The sequence below is a fragment of the Seriola aureovittata genome, chromosome 5 (genome assembly GCF_021018895.1).
Source record: "Seriola aureovittata isolate HTS-2021-v1 ecotype China chromosome 5, ASM2101889v1, whole genome shotgun sequence".
NCBI classification, from domain to species: Eukaryota; Metazoa; Chordata; class Actinopteri; order Carangiformes; family Carangidae; genus Seriola; species Seriola aureovittata.
The window spans coordinates 21,930,222-21,951,093 of record NC_079368.1 but is presented as its reverse complement, the minus strand read 5'-3'; the positions used below and the strand labels follow the sequence as shown (position 1 = coordinate 21,951,093).

General features: G+C 39.8%; 2 protein-coding genes across 5 annotated transcripts in view; one reads left to right on the top strand and one right to left on the bottom strand.

The window, feature by feature from the left end:
• The window catches only part of slc20a2 (solute carrier family 20 member 2), a 49,166-nt gene extending 45,879 nt beyond the window's left edge, over positions 1–3,287 (bottom strand). For all 3 annotated transcript variants that reach the window (XR_008827798.1, XM_056375599.1, XM_056375600.1), the window contains exon 1: positions 3,026–3,287. The gene's annotated coding sequence lies outside the window, so the exon portion shown is untranslated. The remainder of the gene's footprint in view (positions 1–3,025) is intronic.
• Positions 3,288–8,223: 4,936 nt separating this feature from the next.
• mthfd2l (methylenetetrahydrofolate dehydrogenase (NADP+ dependent) 2 like) lies at positions 8,224–19,947 on the top strand. Of its 2 annotated transcripts, none has more exons than XM_056375401.1 (8): positions 8,224–8,384; positions 9,909–10,093; positions 10,343–10,465; positions 11,204–11,356; positions 13,634–13,741; positions 17,110–17,202; positions 18,970–19,095; positions 19,450–19,947. In XM_056375401.1, exons 1-8 carry the CDS (start codon positions 8,242–8,244, stop codon positions 19,563–19,565), a joined length of 1,047 nt encoding a protein of 348 aa, XP_056231376.1. In that variant the 5' UTR covers positions 8,224–8,241; the 3' UTR covers positions 19,566–19,947. The 2 variants fall into 2 exon arrangements, with proteins under 2 accessions (XP_056231376.1, XP_056231374.1); XM_056375399.1 differs by lacking the exon at positions 8,224–8,384 and adding an exon at positions 8,490–8,569.
• The last annotated feature ends 925 nt before the right edge of the window (positions 19,948–20,872 follow it).

The following is a 20,872-nucleotide window of genomic DNA, read 5'->3' as shown; positions in this document are numbered from 1 at the left end:
GGCAAATAGGGTGTTTGAGAAAAAGGGGACGACCTGCACAGAAGGAGGCTGTGATGTAATGTGGCGTGACCTGCCCGCTCATGGAGGACATTCTCGTCGCGGAGTGAGAAGCCTACGATGAATTTAACATTGACCTGGAACGAAAGGTGGAGTCATGGATGACAGAAAGTTCTTAGAAACAGTAAAGTGCTAGTGAGTGAGTGCAGTGAGAAAGTACACACCTCCCTGAAAACTGGTCTGACACAGCTTTCTCAGCATCTTGTTGAACATGAAAACATTACACAATGTACACATGCTTCTTCCGTCCATACAAAAACACCTCCACCTCCCCACCCCACCCCCCTCCACTGTCAGCCATCCCCAACACAGAACTGCCAAGACACATGCTTAAGCTGTCTGACTTAAACTGCTGTTTAAATATGCACCAGTCTGTGAGTGTTATGAAGCATCTGGATTTAAGGGTTCACATAAAAGAGAGACTCTATCGACGGTGTGGTCTAAGCTGTGGCTGCACCCTGTCGCCACGGAACCGGCAATTAAGTGTGAATCACTCTGCCTCGATTGTTTTGGGTTTTTTTCCAAAAGGATTACACTCATAAAGGGCAGGTCAAAGTACAGTCAAAATATAAATTGGATCTGTCCTTATCTTTTCTGTGAACCCACCTTAATTCCACACCATAGTGATAGAGAAATTTAATTAAGGCTCAGTCAAAAGGAGGGCAACAACAGTACAGCTTTTCTGTCCGGTGACAGCATCACTGCAGAGAGACTTGCTGGGGTTCGACACACACGACTTTAACTGTAAGGTTTCTTGGAAAGTAGGATCCCTCTGCAAGTCAGATGGCTTCAAATGCAAAACAGGAGATTAAACCGTGTGGGTGCTTAAAGAAATTTAAATGTATTTTTTTTAATAAATCCCTGCATGACCATGTGAAACCAGTGGAGTAAGCTTAGAGGCCATTTCTAGGCTGGCTGGCTACTCTTCAGGAGTTACTCAAAAAGGGTGTATCTAGGGTATAAACATGGGTGAAGGGTGTGAGGGGCTGCAAATAAATTGCAGCACCACTTCATTATTACTAAAGCACACTTCAGAGAGAGGTGGGTGCCTTTTTAAACAAAGGGAGGGATGGGAGAGGACGCAGACACTGTCCTTATCATTGAAATAACAGAAGGCCCAGACTGTGCAGTCCTGTTCACATAAAGCATAAAGGTGTGTAAAAAAAAGGGAAGTCATTAATCTGTCTATCTTATCGCAATATGTTATCATATCAGCCTTATAGCCTTTATGGCTAGACGAGATACAACAATCAGTGTATTAGGTTGTTCCAGTTAATGAGCCCCTGCTGTGTAAAGCTGTAACTGATGTTACAGTGGAAGTGGAAGAAAACAAGTAAAACACACGAGGTTGTCACAGACCACCAGCATTCGTCTTCTTTCTCTCTCTTTCTTATCACAGTATGGAAATCAATCATTAACTTACACACCCTATTCCAGCCGCCAGGAATGCTATGTGCTTCCACTGCCTATGTAAGCGATAGGATAAGATATCTTCAGCGTGGAGTATGTGAAATATAAATGACATAATTGGAAGACTGCGTTTGACATACTCCACACAGTAAATACTTGTGAACGTCTTAACTCAGCTCTGATCTGCATCACAACGATGAACGGCGACTAACACATTTACTTTGGTACTGAGGTAATTTGAGGTACTTGTGCTTAACTTGATTCATTCCATTTTATGCAACTTCACACTAACAACAGTAACATAAAGTAACACTTACACATTAATCAAAACCGTAATAATAACACTCACATGGGCCATATTTCTAAACTGACCTACACTCTCACCTTTGACACTTCAAATACACATTTTGCTAATTACACTTAACATTTTCACTACCAGACTACAGTTCTACAATGCTGCATCTCTACTTTTACCGAAGTAAATGGTCTGAATACTTCCTCCAACCACAGCTGAATTATTTTGCCTGGTTTTCCTGTTATTCTTTCCACAACATCCTAACCCTGTATGTCCGCTGTGCACATGTTCCAGTGTTTGTGATAATTCTTGTTATCTGTCACTGCGCCAAAGGAAGAGGCTCACCCTGAAAAAGCAGATGGGGCCTCGATAGCAGGAAAACAGTGTATGCTGCAATAATTGCCATGATAAACAGGTTTATTACCTTGTGCCACAAGTTGTGCCACAGAAATTATGAAACCATCTACAGGTAAAATATCAAGGTAGACACAGCAGCACAGTGACAATAAAAAAGCCTGGACCCTTGAGTCCTTGTTGGAGACTGGGGAAGTGACCTGCAGCACTTCTGAGATGTCTGGGACAGTGTCCCCCAACTTATTATCATTTGGGCAATGGGGCGGTAGTGTTTGTGCACACTGCGCATGCCCGGTTGTCGACCCGCCTTGTCGTCAAACAGTTTCTGCTCTGCGCACGAAAAGCTCAACAGAGTGAAATGAACTCGCGTGATTAACAGTCAAATGATTAGACCCTTTTTGAAAGCGGCTCACCGGGCCAAGCACTTCGCCTCCGCTTGGCTTTCACAGCCTTTCCCCCCCACACTGGTTCAGACCGGTGGAATGAACCAGACAGTGGATCTGATCCGGTGCTATTGTGATATCGGATGTGGAGTCACACACGTGTAGCGGCAGCTCGACTCACTCATTTAGTTGTGTGCGATCGGTGACAACAATAAGTACGAGCACGCCAACACGACATGTAGCAACTTGTGGAGAAATGCAGCATTTAGTAGCGATGTCTGTCAAAGCTGCACGAGAACAAGCGGTTCGGAGCTGCAGCAGCTGATTTCAGTAAACAGACATTTGTACTTTACGCTGTATTCACACTTACCAGGCCCGGTCCTCCGTAAACGCAGCCCCGCGCGGACGCTCACCACAAAGAAATGCGCAAGGAAAGTGGATAAACAGAAACCCCGTCGACGGGTAAAAGACACAGGGGCAGCGGTTTTTTTTCCTTTTTTTTTTTTGCCTGACAAAATGTACTTACCGACGAAATAGGACACCGCAAGAGGGGGAAATGTGCTGTTCCTCCTCGGCTCCACGCCTCTATCTCTGCCTGTATTTTCCCAGAACCGTTCTGCGTGGGTTGCGTCGAAAATGTCACAGATTCCAGCAGTGGCTGTCGTCCCCCCGGAGTGGTTGCCCTCGACTCGGCCGACTCATGCGACCATGTTGCCCTGTTTGTTGCCTGCTGCTCTCATCCGGGCGTTTAGGAATTGAGCCGTCGTCTCAGCACTGCTCAGGATGACAGCTTCGGGATGAAGGAGAGGAGGAGGAGGGGTGGGGGTGGTGGAGGGGTAGCGTGAGACAGGGAAGGAGAGGGAGAGAGAAAGAGAGAGAGAGAGTAGTAGTGGTCAGTAATCTGGTGAGGGCATGATGACACCATATAGAGGGGAGAGCAATAAATATACCTAATACCATTAATGTGTTCAGGGAGATCTCTTATGAATAAAAATGAGTTAAAGTGCATTTATGTAGCCTATGTACATTATGTTCTTAATTAGATTTTATTATTCAGAATATATTTTAATGGTCAGTTCTGTGGCAGAAATACTAATGTTTGCTTAATATTTTAAATCGGTGTTGCTCACATGTGCAGCTTCTTCCTCTGAGATAAATGTGAAATGTCATTTTCCACAAGGCCTAAGGAAATGAAAGAAACTACTCGGTGTGTTGTTGTTTTTTTGTTTGTTTTTTTTACAAGCAAAGATGAAAACACAGTACAGTCACTGAGTGTACAGTCAGATTTAGTTATGAGCAAACACGTCTGCTTTCATTGTGTTTTATTTCTATGGTTGAGACGGAGAGGACCCGTGCCGAGCTGAGGAATCCGTCTTGGCGAGTCTTGTCTATTGCTGGGGGAAAAAAAATCCATTATTTAACCAGAATTTCCCCTCGACTTCGCCCTTTACTGTCCGCATCAAAGGTATTATGTGGGGTTACGTGTGGACGCAATGATCACTGGGTCGATGGTAATGTTTAATCCGTCCACATATTGCCGTCTATTATGGCTGTGGCCACGTGCGCGAGGCATAAATGTGTTACGTAACCGACTGAGCCAGTCAACAAAAGTGGGTGGGAGAGAGGGAGGAGGGGTCGTTTGGAGTGAAATTAAACAAACCTCAACTTTATGATTTAAATTTATAGTACATACACCGTAAAAAGCAAGAGCAGAGATAGAGAGAGTTAATTGCACACAAAGGTTGAATCATTTATAAAAAATAAAAAAAATCCAGATTAATATCATGTACCAACTGTTTCCATTTTCACCATGCATTTGCCTTAGAGTGGCTTCAAAGTTTAATAAAAAATAAATATGACCTTTAAATTTAATTATAATATTGGAGTGTGTGTGTGTGTGAGAGAGAGATCTGAGGAACAATTTCCATTTCCAATTGTATAAAAGCTGGGTCTTGTTGAGACATGACTCGGCTCCATTCATGGTGTGGAACAACTGACTCTTACTGTCTCTCTATACAGAGTTTCACCCACGCCTAGCCTTATTCCACATTGGCCTTAACAATCAGATGAATTTGCTCAACCTACACAAGGCCACAGCCGTAACATATTAGCAGACAGACCCAAACTGTATTTAGCCTGTTGGCCAACTCTCTCCATACTCTCTAACAATAAATCCAATGGGGCTTTTTCTTTTATCATAATCCTGTAAAATCTTATAATGGTCTGAGAGCAGATTTGCAATAGGGATAGACCTCTTTTAAATGCTCATCCCAAAGAGGATAAAAAAAAATTGCAATTTATATATTCAGATGTTATTATTGGGTTTTCAAACATTTATTTATGATTTCAAAGCCTCAAGTTCACGCGTCATACCCATCCCATCCCCTGAAGGACTGGCCAACACATTAACAAAGTCAGTTTTGCTTACACCTTTACCTACAGACTAACTCAGGCCTAAGACCAATGTTACCATGGTAACAGTCAATGACACCTGCACTGACTAGTAGCACCAAAAAACAGAAACATGCATGGGTCACAATTTGTGGTTTAATAACATTGTTATGGAGAGAGCAATGAGATGGGAAAGAGGTTTTAGAGGCCACAGCAATGTCCTTGTAAATGATGAATTCTTTCAAAGACAAACATTTTTTGCTTTTGAAAAAAAGTCTTAATTTATCCAGAATTCATTGTACCACAGTCCGGTTTAAGATAGTCAAGAACTAAACTGCGTTGTGCAACAGATGAATTTAGACGTCTATCTGAGGTCAGACTATTTGTTAAGTGTAAGCCACAGTCAAAGTCTATCTTTGTGAAACTGGCCCGAGATGTTTTGCCTAAAACAACAAGGCCACAGCATCAGCATGGGCTCGAGAGAGATCAAATTGACTTGGTTAGCTATTTTAAACTGGATTTGACCTTGTCAGGTTGTATGGATCATCTCAATGGATGAGTCTTATTTGCAATCTTCTGACCAAAGTCATGCTGCCATTTTTTTAAGATGCTCCAAGGACGGTCACACAAAACATCAAAAATCTGATACACGTATGTGTTGACGTGTGTTTATAGCAGCATCTCTGTGAGTACAGAAGGTCAAACACCTGGTGGGAGTTTGAGACGGGAAGACAGGATCGTTTTTTAAGGCAAAGTTTTTCATTTTAAGGTACCTGAAAAAACGGCACAGGGGACTGTCAAACCCTTTACCCATCCAGAGTAAAAGGCATGAAATTTTTATGTGAAGAGTCAGTGTGAGTAGCAACCCTGTTCAGAAGCTTGTAATTGTAACAGTTTTTTAACAGCAGTACTTGTCAACCACTGAGGGGTCAACATCTTGTGATTCAGATGTTCTGTATGCTGTCTGACAGTCACATAACAAATATCGCAGCTTCATCACAGTTACAGGAAATTGATCCTCTTTGTTCTTGCTTTCCTGGAGTCTTCTCATTCCAAGTCGTGTTCCTGGTTGGCGACTGTACTTTTCACTGTGTAGTCTGCAGTTTGCGTTGTTTTAATAAATGTAATTTAATATATATATATATATATATATATATATATATATATAAAAAGCGAATGTTTTTGGAGTCACGTAATTTACCTATGGGTTGGCAAACAGACCATGTAGTTAAAGCCAGTCATTAAGTAAACTGTAGCTTAGCTTTTGTCACACAGGATAATTCATACATTCTCCATAAGGCCCGTGCCCAGGCAAGCATGCTTGGGTGCGGTGTTTACCAGATTTTCTGAATACACTCAAACAAACCTTTAGTCTGAATGTGTGTTACAGGTGTTTTTTTTTGTGCCGAGCTTCATACATATTGATTCTTTATTTTAGATTTTATCAGACGTGTACGATGCATTAACATTTTATTTTCTCTTTCTTTAATGTCTTTCTTTAAAATTGCCCCTAACTTTCTTTTCTTGAACTTTTTAACACCAACCTGCAGGAATCCACTTACATAACCAGCCCTATTGTGAGATAGATTGTTTAGTCCTTATTTGAACAGTTGCCATAGTGTTACCTGATGTATATCTTACTTGCAATGCTGAGTGTAAAGATAGCTGGCTCATAATACTGTTGCTTGTTCACACACTGCATGGATTGAACTTTTGGCCACCAGTGGCAGCACAGAAAAATGAACAACATGAGCAACATTAGCATTCATTTGGAGTTGTGTTTCTTTTTAGCTCCACTTACATGTTTCTCATACTAAGAGCTTGTTTCTTATGAGGAAAAGTTGTGTGGATGTGGTTTTTGGACATTTTACTTAATATAACATGATACAAATACAATAATAGACATCATGTGAAGTAACTCCATTCACATGTAACATAAATGTGGGTTTGATGGTCACGGGACTGAATTGTGGTGATTTAATATATTCACCAATAAGTGTCAGTGACAGTGTGAGTTGATTTTTTGTTTTGCATGATTGCTTTTACTCCTACACATCTTTTGGTTTGCAGGTGTGACAACCCTTTGCAAAAACCACATGCAGTCGTCCTTGTCGGTGAATTTGTAGTGAAAGTTCACACTGAAAACGTACATGAATTTTATGTGTGATTATGTTGTGCATATGTGCTGCAAAGCCTCTTTGTCTCAACTTCTTTCACCCAGGGTTACGTTTTTATCAATATGGTGACAAAATGTTTACACTGAACATATTAAACACTGACAACAATATCAGCTTTTCTGCTTTTTATGATTATGTTTAGAGAACTAACAGAGAACCAATTGTAGTCTTGATTAAATATTGAAATGAATGAGGAAATTCATTGTAGTCACAATCATACAGCCTACTTTGTGCATCCAACCATGCATCCAGCCATCACCTTATTCTTGGCTGCATATGAATGGCTTGTATAAGTGATGTTTCCATGTGTCCCCATATTGTTTACTCTGCCCTTATTTTATTAATTGGTCTGGTTAAACCATCAAGTTTGTGGGTAATAATCTTGGTTCTGTTGAATCATTTGTATGCATGAACATCACTGTGCGGCTCCCTTTCTGGGCTAAAGGATCAACATCCAGTCAGATATTTTACATACATGTGATCTGTTTATCATATTCCTAGTGGACACCTAGTGTTCATTTTCCTCTCTCTGAAATTTCAAGTATTTTAAATGGATCCTCCACAATTCAGTTAATGCAGCAAATATTTGCTGTCATCTTGTGGCAAAGCAGAGCACAGCTGTGACATTCACTGCTTTTTGTATACTGTGATATTTATATGGCTACACTTTGATTTGCTCTGAAATATGTGGCTATGAAATAAGAGCCCAATGAAAAAAGAATCCATGACCTAAATTACACTTAAATATACTAGAATTGATATAATGTGTACAACAGTTTGCATACAAATGCTCCAGTACAAGCCATCGAATATGATCAAATGTGAGGATCACAGCTTAACAGGACAAGGTGGAGGATGTGGGACCTAATAGAGTTGATATTATATGCTATAAGCAGCACAAAGTTCTAACAATATTGTGATTAATTAAAATATGTGAAGATAACTTGGGGCTTTTTGAGGCCCAGAGGATCTTGTTTTTTTTTAAATCCAATTTATATATATATAATGAATAACAAAGAATCCACTACAAACAAGTTAATAAGATATGTACAGTATGTTCAGTATGTGGAGTGTGTACAGAGGCTTCAGCCTATCATTAACCCCAACCCCACCCCCCCTCTCATACCAGACACACGCACGACGTACACACGCTCTGCGACACACGCACACAAACATGGCGGCCTCTGTTTCACCGCTACGCTCCTCCTTCAGGATTTGTAGCCCGTTAACGTTACACCATCACTGCTGTCGGGCCAAACTGCGGATGCACAGAAAATGCGAGAGTCAAAGGAGACATCTACATCAGTCGGCGACGAGGTAAAGTGCACCACATTTAAAACACCGCTGTTTTTGTCTTTAAATGTGGGGTATTACTTTGCGAAGGGATGGATGAGCCGGTGAAGGCGTGTGTACCGTCACGTGTTAGCGGATTGGTGATTGACAGCAGGTTTCACCGTTCACGGAAGAGAGGGCAGGTGTCGCACCGTACCTTCAACTGGAAGGTGAATTACTGGTCAGGTTAAATCTAAAAACGCTGTCAACAAACCGGTCACAGTTACATAACTAAAGAGCACATTGCATGTGTATAATGTTGGCTGCTGCTAAAGGACGGTTAGCTTCGGTTAAACGGTCAAATATGAATCACCGGGGCTAATAATTACCGTGTGCTTACTAACCAAGGTTTCCTAATTAACCGCCAACATGTCAAGAACAAAAGCATAAATCATTTTTCCACCCGGAAGACAAGAGCAGAATAACGATGATTCGTTACTCTGGTTACTAATTAACGATTATTTTCAGTCTTTTCCGTTACCATGACCGGATTAACGTCCTCGGAGGCCGCGGGCAAAAATGTATTGTTGGGCCCCTGTTAATCCCCATTTTATTATTTCCCCAGATATACAAAGGGGAATGAATCGGTACACAAGAATTGAAAATATCAAATGATCAGTTATTACGCTATTTGATAAAACACAACTTTAGATAAACAGCCTTGACATAACCTACTATGTTCAACTGAGGTGTTGGAGCTAGAATTTTAAACAGGGTCTGAATAAGATGAGCAGTGGTGCAAATTTCTGATAACATTGCTATTAATCATATTATATTGACAGATATTATATGGATTAAACCTGGGGCATTTGTCTGTTACAGCACCAAATATGTCAAAAACATTTTGACATAATTTTGCTGGAAAAAAAATCTATTTTTTCAGTGTACTGTGTTTTATAGGGCTGCAATGATTACTCGATCAATCAATTAATATATTAGTCAATCAACAGAAAATTAATTGGGATCTGTTTTGATAATGGTCATTTTTTAAAAGTAGAAAATACTAAACATTTCCTGGTTCCAGTTTCCTAAATGTGAAGGTTTTATGACTACAGAAAAGTAAACGAAAAAGATTTGGGATGTGGATAGCTGGTTGAACGAAGCGTCATTTATAGATGTCACTTAGGGTTGTTGGAAATTGTGTTGGGCATTTTTCTGAATTTTTGACATTTTACAGACAAAACAACTATTCAATTAATCAAGAACGTTAACTGATAATAAATATTGCTACTTGCAGAGCTTCAACTAATCCTAATAGGGGAAAAAAATCAACCATCACAATTTCCCAGAGCTGAAGCTGACAAAATTAAATTGCTTGTTTTGTCTTACCAACAGTACAATCCCAAATACATTTAATGAACTATCACCATGACTAAATGAACCAACAATTAATCACATTTGAGAAGCTGGAATCAGGGAATTCGTCAGTTAACTAATATTTTATTTGAAATAACGTGTGTATATTTTTTGTGATGTGGTCTGGGCTCTCTGTATGATTTACCTCCCCAGGCATGCTGCTGTGGTGATTTCGGGGACAGAGTTGGCTCGTCAGCTCCACAGAGAAATCCAACGTGATGTGGAAGAGCTGGTGGCTCAGGGCAACATGAGACCCCACCTAGGAGTGGTCTTAGTTGGGGACGACCCAGCCAGTCGTACATATGTTAAGAACAAGACCCGGGCAGCCAGCATCCTGGGTCAGATATAAGCATTGCACGCATTTCTGAAAACTGTTTACACAATGTGGCAAATGAACGAACACAACAAAGATCTAGCCTAATGCATTTCACATTTCTATGCATGGACACATGGATACACATTGATTAACACATGTTTCATAAGCAAAACTAATATGATGTAGTGCAGTTTCACACAACTGCGTACTAACATGCACATGGCAAGATTTTGAACATGGCGTATGTGTGTGATGTGCATGTGCTCTTTAGGTATTTCCAGTGATACAGTGGTGCGGCCTAGCTCCGTCTCCCAGGAGGAGTTGCTGGAGCTGATTGACAAGATGAACCGTGACTGGAGGGTCAGCGGCCTGTTGGTGCAGCTGCCACTTCCCGGTAAACATGGGCCACAGCTGCAGATGAGTTTTCCTCACTGACATCAAAGTCAACCAAAATTTAATTAGTCATTGCGGTTCAGTTTCTGGTGATCCTGCCTACATAATAAAGTTTAGCCTTTTTAACAGCAGGTCTCAAGTGTATTCCCTTTAAATGACCTGATTTTTACCCCCAATTTACTTGTACACAAAGGTTTAAATTTGTCTGAGGACACAAGCCATGTGTCACTATATAACAAAGAACTTTAAACTACTGGACCTAAACTGTACCAACAAACATTAACACACATACAATACACAACACATACAATTATTAACAATAGATAGAAGGCAAGTTCCACTAAAACTATTTTGTTCCTTATCTTGTTTAGGATAAATGTTCAATCTAGTCTTGAATTTTTTTTTTGTCAACTACATTTTCATGACACTAAAGGATGGGGATGCTGAATAAAAGTTCAAATAAAATGAGTTATGATTTTTTTTAATTCACATAAAACCAGTTATTTTTATCTATTCAGTTATTTATATCGCTATTTATAACTATTTGTTATTGTGTTTATAACCAGGGTTACATCAGCCTGTCAAGACTTTCTTCACACATCATTCAATTTATGACAACGTTTACAGCAGCATGTAATACAAGTGTAGAGTGTAGCGATCAACAATTAGTCTTTAAGTTGTGTGTTTCATCATATGTAATACATCACTGAGTATCTGTCCAACTCTCTCCCCTTGTTAGAGCATATCAATGAGCGGGCAGTGTGTAATGCCATCGCTCCAGAGAAGGATGTGGATGGTTTCCATATTGTGAATATTGGGAAGCTGTGTCTGGACCAGAGATCCATGGTGCCTGCCACGCCTGCAGCTGTCTGGGAGATCATCAAAAGAGCAGGTGAACCTCTTCAGCTCCATTACTCATGATCATTGAAGAAAACATTTTTTTTCTTCTTAATTTCAGTTGTTAACTTTGTTGTTTTGCCACAGTTTTCATGGTGCATTTGTATTGTTGCAAACAACTAATCCTGTAGAGGGCATTAAAGATCTATCAACACTATACAGAGTGGAGTAGATTATCAGTATTCCTCAGGGGCTTATTCAGTGTACCCTGTTGCTTTTGTCTTTGCTGTTACCTTGAATTTAACTCACACCGTAACTCATAACGAAAAGACGACAAACTTCAATAAATGTTTGAACTTAATTTACAAAAATGTAAAAGTCCATTCTGGAGGCAAAGGGAGGAGCAGGCATGTTCCTGTCTTACCATGCATGACCCACCAGATGGTGCCAAACAGTCATTTTCCAACCTAAAACCTGTCCACTGTGATAATGTGTTGGACCAGCCAGTCATCCTCTAGAGTCTAGACCAAGTGAAGGATGTAAATATTCTGCCAACTAAGAACTATGGCTGAATGTGCTGTAGCAAATGTAAATTGGTGTAATGAATTTTTTTTTTCTCAAAACCGCTTCAGATAAACTTGCGTGAGTTAAAAAAAATATATAGTTCAAAATTTTCTTGAATAAAGTTTCAGTAACTTATTTTACTTTATTCTTGATATGTAGCAGACACGCTTGCATTTAAAACTAGAGGGGGACGTCACAGCACTGGTTGTATTTAGAGATTCCACAGGCAGTGAAACAACTATAATATCAGAAAACTAGCTGTCATAGGAAGTAACCCCTTGGTTGCCTTTCTGATCAAACCCAGAAGAGGGTGCTGTTGTTGATGGACAAGCAAAGCTAAAGCTTCAGTGCTGATGTGGTTAGTTCAGTTCAGGTAACTGTTGTTGATGAGAAATTTGGCAACCACGAGAGGGCAGGGAGGGCCCTTGACAACACTGGGGCTTTTCTCGATGCAGTGTTTATGATGATGGGGATGTTGTTAATGTGATAAGTGAATTCTTTCAATTCCCAGGTAGTTTTGATCGTCAAGTTAAGATCTGTTCTGATTTTCTCTTCAGCAAAGCAAATCAATCATCAAAATCTACTTCTCCACTGTCCATCTGTATGTTCAGGCTCACACTCTTATGCTCCTCATGCATGAGCAATGTAGACAATAGACTAGAGGAGGTTTTAAACACTAATATGCTTGACTAACTAAATACTTGTAATGTACCTTTCCTCCACAACCCAAGATTGCTTGAAGAATGCCAGCTTTTTCATCTTGTAGAGCACTTTATGGCCGTGTTCAGACTGACCTCATCCTTGCATGAAACAACGCAGCCACGTCATTCATTTGATTGGGGCCAAACATGGCAAAAAAACACAGCGTCATCAGGCAGACAAGTTGAACCTGACTCAACTTTTGCATGTGCCATTGGGTGCTGCGTTGGCCCAACGGAGCAGTGAGAGAACACATGGGTGGTATCTTACTTTGCTACATAAATGCTGCATTTCTACTGGTTTCATTGCCATCATCACAATGAAAGATAAAATAATGGCCGCCATGATAACTTTACAGAGTTTTAAAATCCTGTCTCAGAGGATTATAAAGCTCTGTGCACTGTTCGCATCTGATGTGCCTTCAGACTCATGGATGCTGAAGACGTAATTCAAACTGGACTTCCTCCTCCTATATTTAAGATTTATATTTATATTTAATCCTCATCTTTGCGTTGTTTAAACTCGGGGCTTGTGAAGGTTAACTGGATTTTATTAAATGTGAAACTGATGAAGTATGTTGACTAAGGTAACTTTCAGATATAAAACTGATATTACACAAACAATTAATGTACACTGACATAATTAAAGAAGCAAATAAATACCGGTAAGTCAAATCTACATAAACTTTATGTAGCTGTGACCATTAGTTGACAACATGCCTGGCCATCATGCATATATGGAATGCAAATCAGCAAATCTATCACCTGTTTATCAGACTTACCTATCCTCCCACTATTAATCACTTTAATGACTTTGGTCTTGTCTGACATGATTATAGTAATTGTCACACAGGCGACATTGTGGTGCCAGGCTGTGATGCAACTGGCAGATTAACCTCCCTGCCACATGCTTGTATGATCACAGGTAAAATACTTTCACAGGCTCTGTGGGACTATTTTTTAAATTAATTTTCAGTATTTTTTGATAATCAGGTGAATTTGCTCCTTGCACATTAAAACTCTCTTCAGTCAGACATATTTATTAAAAATATTGTCCCCTGTGTTTTCAGGTATTGAGACGGTTGGGAAGAATGTGCTGGTTGCTGGTCGCTCCAAAAACGTTGGAATGCCCATCGCAATGTTGCTGCACACTGATCGCAACCATGAACGCCCTGGAGGTAAGTGGGCATGCGTGTGTGTGTGCGTGTGTGTGTGAGTTGTGTAATGTGGTTGCATTGGTGTTCTTTGTAGGCAAATGATGTTGCACCATCCTGGCTTTCCCTGAAGGATGTTTGATGCATTGAAATCTTATCAGGATGTGATCAATGAATTAAAGTTTTAACGACTCCTCACCTAGGAAATCAAACAATAAATGCTGATACACATCCTGCTGGAGGACTTCAGGAAGGAAAAAAACAAGGGAGTGTGTAGGAAAAGCACTGGGCGAGACTTTTGGCATTGTGCTCTACTAGAGGATGGATCAACTTTCCTTATAAGGGTTGCAGGAAGAAAGGAGGGGTTGGAAAGGCATTGCATGGAATGTACTGCTTAGATGAAGAAACAAGATATGTTTGACCTGTCAAAGAATAGCAGTATTGCAGGTCGATTATCACACAAGTGTAAATAGCTTAGTATCATGCATGCAAACAAAAGTTCACTCAAGTCCCTGCCCCTGTGTTACAGGCAGAGTAAATGCTCCTAAAAGTACAGACATTTCAGCTGTGCAAATATGAGATGCATCACTAGGGAAAGTGTCTTGTATGATCAGTTCAGGATCTTGGATTCAGTTACACGTTGCACGCCTGAAGGGTGATAGATGCACATGATGCCAAGTCAGAAACAGATCAACAATAGCAACAAATGAAAACACTTTTGATTGTTCCTCTTTTACTCTTCACACTAACCGGGTTAGCAACATAATTTGTTTTGGCGGTAGTTCAGTTAGCTAGTTAGCTAAACAGCACTTACACCTGGCAGGTACAAATCTTCAGCAGCAACTAATCTCTACATAAGAATTAGTTTGTGTGCTTTAATTTAGTGACGCGTGAAACTAGATTTAGTAACTGTTTTCGGTAGAACTAGGCTAAATGTGAACTTAAAAACAGCTGGTGAAACCAGCTCCCAGCCTCCTCAGTCAAGTGCAACACACACCCATAACACACACCAGAAGCATCATACACCCAGAGAAAGTAGTCAAGGTGTGGTAGTCAGGATATGCCAGTGTGGTGAATGTGATAATATTGCTGCGTTTCTGTTAAGTTGATGTGTAATGAGGGAAACGAGCAGCTAATGCACTGACCTGTGTCATCGTGGCATGAGGCAAAACAATTGGTGTGGCTGTTTTGATTCACATCATGTACCGTGAATGTGTGTTGCCCTTTAGAGTTTATGACTCACAAGAAATCAGCCAACGCAGAGTATCTTTGTAACCGAAAAATCTGATAAGAGCCATTGAGGACACGTCGAGATCATTGCTTCTACATTCTCCTTATATTTCGTCTATTGTTTGTATTTTCATGTTCTTAATGTGGCATTTCCCCTTCGTAATATTCTTGATAGTAGAGCGGGGCAGAAATCATGAAGTGAAAGTGGGACAAATGAGTCCCTGGCTGGAACTGAAGTGGTCATAGTGTATATATCATAGACCAGGGGGTTGATGGGACACTTTATTTTTTCAAGGATTCAAGGTGCTTATTTGACATTAAAAAGGAGTGCTTTCAAAGATACATTTTTCACTGCTCAAGCGTTTAAGGTCGAGCACGCTGAGTGTCCATGGCCCCTTTGAAGCGATCACATTCTTGGTGATTATTTGAAAGAAACAGCTGTCAACACACTAAGTTTACTTGGATAATATCTAACCGTCATGTTATCAATCATAACTTAACCCATGCATTTTATTGAATTGAAAACCAACAAGTGAAAGCACATCAAAATATCATATATATATATATATATATATATATATATATTGGATTATTAAAGATTTCAGTCTTTGTTTGCATTTTATTTCAGATTGTGTCAGTGAAGTGGAATTTTGTGCATGTTAGAAACTGGGCCTGTTACACTCCAAGGTTGTGTAGGAGAGTAACCGAATGTGCACCAACACACAATGACAAGGACACACAGCTGATGGAGCGACAAACTTATAAATATTCTAAAAGTTTCTGTGATCAATTTTATCATTAATTTAATGGGTCAGTTCTCTTCTTTTTTCTCTCTTTCTTACTCCCGCTCACACACACACACACACACACACACACACACACACACACACACACACACACACACATCCCACATCCTACTAGGTATGTGATCTACAGGTTTGATGTGCTGTGACTTGCCTTTTCTTCCCTCTCATTCTTATCTTCCTAGAAACCCTCTTGTTTGATCATCTCTCTCTCCCTCCACACCTGTATTCCGGGTCACAGTTCACTTAAGTCTGTGCAGGATGTCCTTACTCATCCTACATAAAGATTAGTGTTATTATCATCATGTTTTCTTGTCTTCATTGTGCAATTACTGAATAAACACCCCAACATTGCTCGCCACTTAGCGCACTGAAGAAGGCTTTGGAGTTGCACGACCACAGCAGATTCAACTGTTGATGAGCAAAAACAGCCTGTTCGCTTTTATATACTTAATGGGACAGTTCACCCAAAATACATACTTTTTTTTTTTTCACATACCTCCATCATGTTGGACCATGAAAAAAAAATGCAGGTTTAACATATTTAGATTTTGAGATATCTTCCTTTGAAGCCTGTCCCGCCTGTGTGATAAAATAGAGGTGAATAAACTTTTGTTCTCTGACTATTCACCGCAAAGTGAACATGACGTGTGATCGATCAATCACTATTACCTCCTGTTTAACTTATCTGAAAACGGACAGAATGAATAACATAGTTGTAGTAAAGCACGAAGACAAAAAAATCATAAATCAAATAGATGTAAAACTTTCTTCTGGTCCACTTGTAATATTCATCAACAGGCTCTGAAGAGTTGAAATATTACATAATCTTGATTGAGTTTTAGTGTTTGTCTGGTACTTTAAACCATGTTTTGATGGTAGTAAATTATATGAACTAAATTAAACAGCAGCTATTTTATAAACTGGAGCTTGTCAAATTTAGAAAATACTGATAAACTTGATAAACTTGATAAACTTGAGGTACATAGATGACGGTCCTCACCCTTTATTATAAGAGGCCTTTTGTGTGATTTAGTGCCTCTGCTCTTTTCCTCCTGAGGCTTAATGTTATATTTTCTGAAAGTGCAATAAGAGAGTCTGACGTCAGCAGAAGTTGTCTTAGCTTTAGATGAGGCACGCCTCAGAAAACGCTGAAAGAAAATGACACTGTCACTGTCGGCCGTTTTCAGAGGGGATTGTTGCTTGAGATGTAAGGAACTCCAAATTCCACATATCTCAAAACTTGGGCACATAAAAGCAAATTTATCTGCAGGGTTCGACACCTTTTAAGGTAAGTGAGAAAATGTATTTTGTTTTATATTGATGAACCGAACCCAAAAAAGTCCTGTTTCCGCTCAGGTGATGCCACAGTGACCATTGCCCACAGATGTACACCGAGGGAGCGGCTGAAGGAGCTCACCAGCCTGGCTGACATCATTATTGCAGCTGCAGGTAATTACTACCTAGACACCAGTTAGGTTAATTCCTGCCCATTATTTCACGATTCAAGAACCAATTACTGAAGTGACATATCTCATTCTGAGTCTTTCAGATTGATTAATAATACAGAATCATACAGAGGGTCTCACCATGTATCAGCTCACTTTTGGGCTGCAACTAACAATTTTTGTCAGCATCGATTAAATGAAAGTCCTGAAAGGATTAATTGATTTTTCAAAATAGTTGCTAATTAAATTTTTGACTGATAAATTGTTGTATTTGTCATGTCATGTCGATGATGCATATTGCTCAGTATATTCCACTTTATTACAAAGAGGATCATGAAGTTGTTTTACAGAAGATCATCTGGGTGGATTTTTATGCATTTAATCCATATTAAAATGTGATAATTACAAGGCAGTTTAAATGGAGTCAGTTAATATAAATGTCTGTGCTTTACAAGAAGCCCAGTCTTGCCCATTATAGTTGTCCACTGTGTTCTGATCACAACTACAATGAGCACATTGGGTCAAAGATGAACCATGTGGTCACTCTGCAAAATCAAATTCACATTTACAACATGCGGTCTGAGGAATAACTGTATCACTCGTCTTTGTTTTCACTTTCAAACAACTGGACTAGCTCATATCGTTCAAGTGGAGGGTTTAAAATGTGTGTGATCACTCCAAAACTTATTTGGCTCTTGCCTCAAGTGTACACTCCTTAAACCACTGGCAGATTCCTTTTCATTATGTTGGAACTGCCGTAGCATGGATTATGTGGCCCAGTAATGCAAGGAGGAGGAAAGATTGTGAAAGTGCTAACCAGCCCTTACTTGAAGTTTTCTTGTTAAATAATCAACACTGAAGTCCCAGTATATTTACCTGGTACTCTGCCCCATCTGGGGTCACTGATGGCAGCTGTCTTGTAGAACAATAGCGATCTGTGGTAACTGGAATGTGGGATCATCAATCAATGCAGGGGAGCAATATCTGTTGGGAAACTCTTCTGTAACATAATGCCTTAAAGGGGTGTCATGTTGTTGAATAGGCTGTTTTCCCTGATGACTAAAAGCAGCTTTCTGGGAGGAACACCTCCTTTTCTTTTCATTCAGCTGTTAGGTTTCCATTTTAGAAGTAAAAAATTGGCATGTGCACTCAATATGATTAAGTGAACCTCCAGCCTTTGAGCTGTTTTAATGTCACCTGGGAATTAGCACGCGTTTGGCTTGAAAATCAAGTGTATGTTGGGGATTAAATTGTTGTGGAACATGCTGTAATTCCAGTTAGTAGATTATTAGGCAGAGGGTGTAGTTTTGGGTTGGCGTGACTGAGTGCTTTACATGGGCAGAGGTATTTTCTACCGTTAAACCTGGCACTTAATCTTTATTCGGCTCAGACCTGATGTCATTCTTGAGCACATATAATTGCTGTCTGAGGAGCTAAACTGGGCAATTTTGTGGCAAAGCGGAGCAGTTGTCAAAATAAATGCTTAATTATTTTCCTTCCTCATAGACAGTCAGCTCATCAAGATGAGGCACACTAGAAACAGTGATTAAAAGGAGATGACAAGCATTGCTGCCTCCTGTTCAGAGACTTTGATAGGATAACTTAGCAAAACCAAAACCTGCAGCACTTTTATTTTGCTCCTGATGTGGGTCATTTACAAAACCTGGGGCCATGTAATTCTCTAGAAATAATCTTCATGTTTCCTGCAACAGTTCATTCAGCATCATATTGTCTTCTAACGGTAAACCTTGTCCTTGGTTTCTGTGAATAGGTGTTCCCGGGCTGATCACAGCAGATATGGTGAAAGAGGGCGCAGCAGTCATCGACGTGGGTATTAATCGCATCCAGGACCCGAACACGGGGAAAGTGCGGCTCATTGGTGATGTGGACTTTGAGGGTAAATAATCACAAAGTTCATTATAATAAAAACTGCACCTTTTTTAATGTATTTTCTAAAACAGCACTGTTGAACAACAGCAATATTCAAATTTTCTTACCTCACAAAACTGGTGCATTATATCAAACTTTCAAACCACTTATCATTTGTTTTACCTTTTTATCCTTGTGAAAATATATCAATGTGACTGAAACACACTTGGCAGGTTTCTCAACGCTGGCGGATAATCAGGATTCCTGAGATCTAGACTTTACCGCTTGTAATGTTGTTCCACAGAAATAATGTTAATCTTAGATCTGGTTCCTGGAATAAAGATAATGTCCTTTAACTCCAAGTCAACTGTTTGACTTGTAGGAGTGAAGGAGAAGGCAGGTGTCATCACCCCTGTTCCCGGAGGCGTGGGTCCCATGACAGTCGCCATGCTGATGAAGAACACTGTGACTGCCGCCAGAAACGCTCTGATGCATTAAACACAGACACAGTATGAAGACATTCATTTCAATGGATGCTATATGGTACAAACAGTATATGCATATATACACACATATATAGATACATCATTTTATTTAGATATACACACACACACACACACACACTTTGCCAAACATCTAACACACTTTTATTTAAAATTCCATGAGCTCAAGTCTCCATACCTGCTGGGAAACTTACTTGATATGTACTTTGTTTATATTGTGAATTTGTTCATTTATTTGTTTAAGTTATTTATTTCAGAATTCACTTTTTGAGAATTTAGATTCATATTTTTTCTACTGAAGTCGTTTTGGTTCATTTTTGAACATCCAGATTCACTGGAAAAGGAATATTAAATAAAAAAACAATGCTGTGCCAGTACCACAAACTCACTTTCTTTCTCTTAGTTTGATGTGTTTTCTTTAGTCTGTCTTAAAACAATACTCATATGCCAACAAATGACGAAATCCACAGGCCTCGTTCTGTGTAAAAATGCATTGCGAAGTGAAGCCGAAGCATACGCAGCTTCGACAGTTTCAGACAACTCCTGGTATTTATATTAAAGAAGACACTGTCATGGGCAGCACAGCGAGCTACTAACACGATTACCCTCAATGCATCTGAGCCGGGGAAACGCTGGAAAGAAAACTTTCCCAGTTCTTACTGACATTGATGTGTCAGTCCACTGCTTTGGTGCCGTCCGGAATATCTCAAATACTTTTGGATGGATTGCCATTGATGCCAGAGGCTGAATCCTAATCATAATAATTTGGTTTATGACCAAATGTCTTCAAATGTTCAGGTGTTTCCATCAGCCTCAGCTGTGCTTTTTTTCTCTATGGTGCTTAGCAAATGTTAGCATGCTAACACGTTAAAACAAGACATTAATATACACACAACACATGACTTTAGCATATCAGCATCGTCACTGTCCATGCTACCATGCTCACAATGACGATGCTGATTGAAACACTGTATTAACAGAGTGAAAATACATCCTCAATATGGGTTTCATTACACCTGCTGACATTAGGTATCCATGTTTCCTTGATTTTCAGGTTCTTTTGTATTATTAAGTGCCAAGAGTTATTAGAGAAAAGTCTCTCCCAGTCATAATTACAACTTGGATATTGACATGAATGCTATTTACGAGCTGGAAAAACTCCAATCTGGCATGGTAGTGATGTAAGCACAGCCTCACGGAGCCACTAGCATGGCTGAGGACTCTTGTCTTGTTTTATGAAGTCAACAGTCTCTTCTTTTCCCCTGACACTGAGGAACTTCATGCGTAAAGAGGTCCCCCCAT

What these genes read in the sequence shown, in the direction of transcription:
- mthfd2l (XM_056375401.1), top strand. Translation starts at nt 8,242, where the DNA reads ATGGCGGCCTCTGTTTCACCGCTACGCTCCTCCTTCAGGATTTGTAGC. An exon ending in CCGGGCAGCCAGCATCCTGG is followed by an intron (nt 10,094 to 10,342) that starts GTCAGATATAAG and finishes TGTGCTCTTTAG; the next exon opens with GTATTTCCAGTGATACAGTG. An exon ending in GGAGATCATCAAAAGAGCAG is followed by an intron (nt 11,357 to 13,633) that starts GTGAACCTCTTC and finishes CTGTGTTTTCAG; the next exon opens with GTATTGAGACGGTTGGGAAG.